Genomic DNA, 6581 nt, shown 5'->3' with positions numbered 1-6581 from the left:
AGGGAGGACATAGGGAGCAAGTCCGACCTATTTTTTTCTCCCTGCAGAACAGGTGCCCTGAGTTGACCAACATGTAGGATTGCTAGTGTAGCGACAGAGATCATCCATCCTCAACTGGCTTCCCACCCACACAATATTCGTTGGTGCACCTGGCCAAGCCGAAGGCACCGTGCTGGATTGAGTGAGTTAAGTTGAGTGGAGGATTTGAACCCCAGTCTCCATGGTGTAGTAGCCTATTAATAGCTTGTTTATAGCATTGCGTTTTGCATGCAACAGTAATTCAACGTTTTCGAGGGAAATTGCTTCTACTGGGTGCTTTCTTTTGGTGGAAGAAATAGATAATTTTGCAGTTAGCACAGCAGTGAAGGGACATGTAGGTGAATGGATAAATGAATATGGGCTTGATGACAGCTGGTGATTTGATGACAGAAGAGAAATGAAAGGGTCTCATTGTTTTTTGCCTGTTATTGCACACTGCACAGGCTAACGTGACTATGGGACTGGAAACCCTGATCAGACCAAGGATTTCAAATGAGCTACAAGATCATTTCTCTGAGCTCAAGGCCACCATTGCGCTGTAGTGGTGGGAAACATAAAAGTAAATAAATATAACAATACAAGGGCTATCGCCTTTAACCCCCCCCCCCCCCCCCCCCCATAGTAGGGTCAGGGTGATTTCACGTTATATGGGGCATAAAAGTGGGACAGCTACTGTATACTTTGTAATAACGATTTCATATCTGCAATTTCAGTCAACACTAAACAAAGGTTTGGATTCAGCTGCATTATTCTCTTTCTCTCCATTACTCCCTCTCATACTCTAGATTGCAGGTTCCCACCTGTTGACAGCATCATTCATGTCTGCCCCTGCCAGTCTGGCCATCGCTAAGCTCTTCTGGCCAGAGACAGAGACCCCGCGGACAGCCAGCAAAGGCCTCAAACTGGCCAAAAGGTGAGAGAGGATGGAAAACAATGTACACACACAAACTGAAACAGACTGCCAAGTGTTGTCATGATCTAGTCCAGACATAAGACCTGAGTAATTATCTCACCCCTTCCTTATCTCTGAAGCAAGAGGTGGCATGTGTAGTATAAAGTCTACATTATACTGCGAAATACATCGATTGAACTGGGAAACAGGTTATTTTCAGCAGACTACGCGGCCGTACTACAAAGTATAAATTAGGCTCAAGCATTGAGACAAATAGACCCCTTAACAGACAACGTCACAAGATAAGAACCAGTATGCGTGCAACCAGTATGCGCAATGAAACCCATTCTATCAGGTCTCGCTAGGACGCGCCTCACTAGCCAACACACAAGAGGGGGTTGGGCTGTGCTGAAACCAGCGCACCCCGAAACAACAGGGTGGGAATTGATTGCGTGAAACAATCACCTGTGCATCCAGTCTCAATGTTAGTAAACATAATTGGTCTATTGTCTATTGGTCTTATTGTCCACAGTGACTGTAAGAACCTACTGGAAGCAGCCTCCTACGGAGCATCTTCTGCTGTGGTACTGGTGGTAAACGTTGCCGTCAGCCTCATCGCCTTCATAGCCCTGCTGGCCTTTGCCGATGCTGCCCTCTCTTGGCTGGGAGGGATGTTCGACTACCCCCAGTTGAGCTTCTCGGTGAGGGGGGGCTCCCACACACACATTTGCATGGACACACACACATACACGGTTCTAAAATATCCTTTCCTCAGTGAGGTAGACACTGACATAATTCATGGAAACGCTAACTGTCTCTCCCCCACGTAGGTTATCTGCTCTTACGTGTTCATGCCGGTCTCCTTCATGATGGGTGTTTCCTGGGAAGACAGCTTCATTGTGGGGGAACTCATTGGACGTAAGACGTTTTTCAATGAGTTTGTGGCCTACAAGAAACTGTCTGATCTCATTAAGTTAAGGGAGGACGGTGGGCCTGAATATGTGGACAACGTTAAGCAGTACATCTCTGTGAGTATCATTTGTTGTGCCTCTGGTTATTGCGGTGGTACTAGTGTTTTTATTCTTGTCTATTTTAGTACTTTCACCCCCCTTCTCTCCCTCTGTCAGTGGTTCACTGAAATGGAATGCAATTAAAACGACACTCATATGATGATTATATGCCCTAATTCCAACGTCCTCATTGATTAACACTGACATGCACATTTTGATTTGATTACATATTTTACTTGATACAATAGGCAGGGTATTTCATGTCGCTAGAACAAGATTTACTCACAAAGGGCTAAAATCTAAGTATTCCAGCCATTTAACTCTGATGAAGACCACATGCTGAAATGCATTGGTTCTAATCTTGTATATTGAAATTGTTCACAGTCATTCCTGCACCATAACTAATTCACCTGGCAAGTAAATAAAAAATCAATTCAAGGCAATGCATCTTGTTGTCACAAAATGAGCCACAGTTATGAACAGCCATAGATTAATGACCTCTCATTAATCTCATGGAATAGTACTCCCTCACAACTGATTGAATAGGTCAACGCTATAGTATAGGACATGGTGATCCAAAGGCTTTTGCACACCTGAATGAAATTTTGGCAACAAGTGTGTAGGTGTAGTATACTCTGAAAAAAACAAACAAACAAAAAACCTACACACTGTCTCCACTTGCTCAATAAATAAACCGTTTCATTTTATAATGGGAGAGCATTTACTGCCTTGATATAGGAAAGAAACTGTTAAAATTGTTTAAAAAAAGCAATGTTCTGTCATTCTATTCTAATCATGAAATCACAGAAAATGACTAAACTGCCACTCACACATCAAGTTCATTGTTAAAATCTGTCTGTGATTGATGTCAGCATTAGGAGTGTACAGTACTTACTTGATTTGCATGACTGCTCCTCTAAATAGCTATAATGATTGCGCCCAAGACATTCTATTGTCCTTGTCTCAAGTTCAATCCGCGCATAATCTTCTACACAGTATGTGCATTGTGCTGCCTCTGACATTTTGTTGCTATATGTGCCATATACAGTAGAATCATTTTGACAGAATCACAACCATTGAAAGAGACAGTCAGAAAAATTTAGACCAAAGCTGTTTCTTGCTCCTCAGGTCCACTCTGAAACCATAGCAACCTACGCTCTCTGTGGATTTGCCAACTTTGCCTCCCTGGGGATGTTGATTGGAGGACTGTGTGAGTTCCACCCTCTATCAAAAGCTGTTTCCAATTCTGGTTTCCAAGACAGACAGGCAGACAGACAAACAGACAAATGAAAATCCAGGCCCCCCACGTCGCCCCAATTTTACGTAAAGTGTGACTAAAGCTGTGCTGCATTTACACAGGACCTGTTGTAAATAGACATTAATGAGGGCGGACGCTTGTGTTGATGACCTTGTTTGCCACATTCACAATATCGTTGAATTGCATTTTGTGTCTCGCCAGAATTCAAATCCAGGCCACAAACAAATCCTACATTTTCACAACTAAATACCCTTTGTAAGAAAATTCACACATTTAAACATTTGTACAGGACTTTTTGTGAATAGTGTTGTTAGAGTCCCAATTTAAATGTACAGTTGGTTCAAATGTACTACTTCTTATGGACACACTAAAGCAGTGGTTCTCAAACTTTTTCATGTCAAAGACCCCCACATTAATATATTTCTCGCTGCAGACCCCCATCCGAAAATATGTTGTGCCAGGGACCCCCATACAAGATTTGTGTTGTTAAAATGTTTCAAACATATTGAACATTTCCCAGATTAGTTTTATGATGTATTTTCTGTTTTAGTCATGCTGCTGTTCGTTTTTATATGTGGGACTACGGATGGAAATGAGCTAAATCCGGCATTTTCACATGACATCATGTTCAAGTGATTCATTTCTTGTACATGAAATACATGTATATGTATTACAAATAAAGTAAAGTAAAGTAAGTAAAGTATTAACACATTTAGCTGGGGACCCCCTGGAACCCCCACAAGGACCCCTGGGGGCCCCCGAACCCCACTTTGAGCACCACTGCACTAAAGAACAGAAAGGTTTATGTAAACACCTGTACCATGTATAGCTGGAACAGCTGTACCAATTGAGTGTAGTACAGTGTACAGCTGGTATAGTATTGTGGCCGCTTTGTTATTATAATCATTGCAGTGGCGGAGAAAGTACTAAAATGTTTTACTTGAGTAAAGGTATCAATACTGCAATGTAGAAATACTCTCTTACAAGTAAAAGTCCAGAATTCAAAATGTACTTGAGTAAAAGTATAAAAGCATTGGCATCAAAATGTACTTAAGGTACCAAAAGTAGAAAGTACTCTTTCTGCAGAATGTCACATTTCACAAGTTTTCAAATGTATAAAAATCCTTTGAAAATAGCAGATCTACAAGCTCACAATGAGTCGCATCGCGAGGCATTGTGAGCTTGTAGATCGGCTATTTTCAAATGGGCGAAATGTATATGGGGCAGAAGTGGTTAATGTATGTTTTGTAATAATAAATACAAATCTACAAAGTAACTAGTAACTAAAGTTTGTAGTGGAATAAAAGTACAATATTTGCTCGTGTAGTGGAGTCGAAGTAAAAGTACTGAAAATTGGAAATACTCAAGTAAAGTAAAAAAAAAAAAAAACTCAAAATTGTACTTAAGTACAGTATTGCGTAAATGTACTTAGTTACTTTATGCCACTGTATCATTGTAACTGTTGTAAATGTTTTTTTACCCAGCGGCCATGGCTCCAGACAGGAGGTCAGACATCTCCAGGTGCGGCATGAGAGCCCTTATTTCAGGCACAGTTGCCTGCTTCATGACTGCATGCATTGCAGGTGACCGTCCTCTCCTTTATACTTTCATTTTTGCCCTTCTTTCTGTTGATCTCTATCCCGTCCCTCGTTCCCTACTTCCCTCCATCATCTCACTGTTAGGATTAATTCTTGCTTTCTTTTCTGTCTTTTCCCTCATGCTCTCTTTTCATAGCCTACTGTAGTAGTGACATTGAGAATAAGGAACATGATGATTTTGTCGCTGTTGGGCGGAAACCTTGTATGTCCAAAGCGGTTCCTTTTTTATTATTAATCCTTTTTGTAAATAACAGCGAATATAGCCGATCTACAAACTCACAACGCGTTGTGATGTGACGCACTGTGAGCTTGTAGATCGTTTAAATGTCAACTGTGACATCTTCATTCTGTGTGTGACTGACTGTACCTTAACATGCAGCTGTAATAACATGTTCACGTTGTGCATTTCTAGGAGTGCTGTATGTCCCACTTCACTGCCAGCAGTTCCTGAACACACTGTTCAACCACACCAATGTGGCCAACAGCAGCACAGACCTAGCCACCTGTTGTGCAGAGCTATTCAACAGGTGTGTGTGCGTGTATATATATATTATATATATATATATACACATATATATATATATAGTGTTCAAACCCGAACAAGACACTGAACCCCTAAATGCTCCCAATGAGCAGGTTGGTGCCTTGCATGGTTTCCTCCGCCGAAGGACTATGTAAATGCAGTCCATTTACCTTACACACATACATGTATTGATGTATATATGCCTGTGCCTGATATATGTATGTGTATATGTGTGCTCTTCTTCCAGTGTGAGTGTGTCGGAGCAGTGGGGATTCAGTGCGGGCGCTCTGCAAGGCTGCTGCACTGCCATGCCCTCCACACATTTCAACTGCAGCTTATAGTGCTTTGAACACCAACCACCACGCACAAACGCACGCACGCACGCACGCACGCACACACACACACACACACACACACACACACAGAGGAAAGGACAAAGTAAGTTACAAAGTAACAAAGTGGAGAGAGCCACAAACCCTAAGTCCATGTAATTTATATTTTTCCTACTATTTATTTTGTAATGTATACTGTGATAGATAAGCACGAGACACAAAACCATCGTAATTAGGCCCGGTATAAACGTTGGATATTCCATGATACCCACACAGTAAAAACCTCAGTGTTAATGTAACTATGAGTTACTTCCACCCCAACAAAAAAATAATAATATTTGCTACATTTGTATTAATGTCGGTGCCAAATGTCCTACTGGTATATATTCGACATATCCTGTATACGTTTTTTTGTTTGTTGGTTTTACGTTTAATTAATAATAATAATTTAATTATGTTCTGCTCAGACTCAGCACAAAGCACCTGTTGACTCTGAGGAACAATATATGACTTGGCCACTTGATGTCACTGTGGTCTCACTTCCTTCTCGTTCTCAAGCATCTGACGCATACTGGGTCCAACTAGTAGTCACCGAAGCCCAGGCTGTCAAAATGGACTGGACTCTAACTGACTGATTGACTGTGCAAACTCATTATACTGTATCATTGGGTGAAAAAACAGACTGAGACCCAAGAGAGAGAACAGAAGAAAGTGTTGCGTTCCTTCGAGGGATGGGAGGGGTGCGCGCTCACATCTGCATGTGACACAGAAGGAAGCAGCACCTTCACCTGGCTTGCAGTCATATAGAGATGCTAGATGACAGTCTCTTCATTAAAAATCAGCCACTGCGAAAAGGTCAGATGGCTCCCTGTCTCTGTCGGCAGGAGGTGGTATTCACACGTGTGAGTTTCACACCCCCACAGAGCGAG

General features: G+C 41.8%; 1 protein-coding gene across 1 annotated transcript in view; it reads left to right on the top strand.

Annotated features, from left to right (window-relative positions):
- The window catches only part of LOC311044045 (solute carrier family 28 member 3-like), a gene marked incomplete at both ends in the record, with an annotated part of 28639 nt that extends 22978 nt beyond the window's left edge, over window positions 1-5661 (top strand). The window contains 7 exons of the mRNA XM_084055466.1: window positions 825-952; window positions 1464-1632; window positions 1762-1959; window positions 3070-3151; window positions 4684-4782; window positions 5210-5324; window positions 5568-5661. Of these exons, the coding sequence (XP_083911592.1) occupies window positions 825-952; window positions 1464-1632; window positions 1762-1959; window positions 3070-3151; window positions 4684-4782; window positions 5210-5324; window positions 5568-5661 (885 nt within the window). The remainder of the gene's footprint in view (window positions 1-824; window positions 953-1463; window positions 1633-1761; window positions 1960-3069; window positions 3152-4683; window positions 4783-5209; window positions 5325-5567) is intronic.
- Window positions 5662-6581: the final 920 nt, after the last annotated feature.

Source organism: Gymnoscopelus microlampas (assembly GCF_963454915.1).
Source record: "Gymnoscopelus microlampas genome assembly, chromosome: 4".
In the NCBI taxonomy this organism is placed as follows: Eukaryota; Metazoa; Chordata; class Actinopteri; order Myctophiformes; family Myctophidae; genus Gymnoscopelus; species Gymnoscopelus microlampas.
The sequence above is the reverse complement of the archived record's forward strand: the minus strand, read 5'-3'. Positions and strand labels throughout refer to the sequence as shown.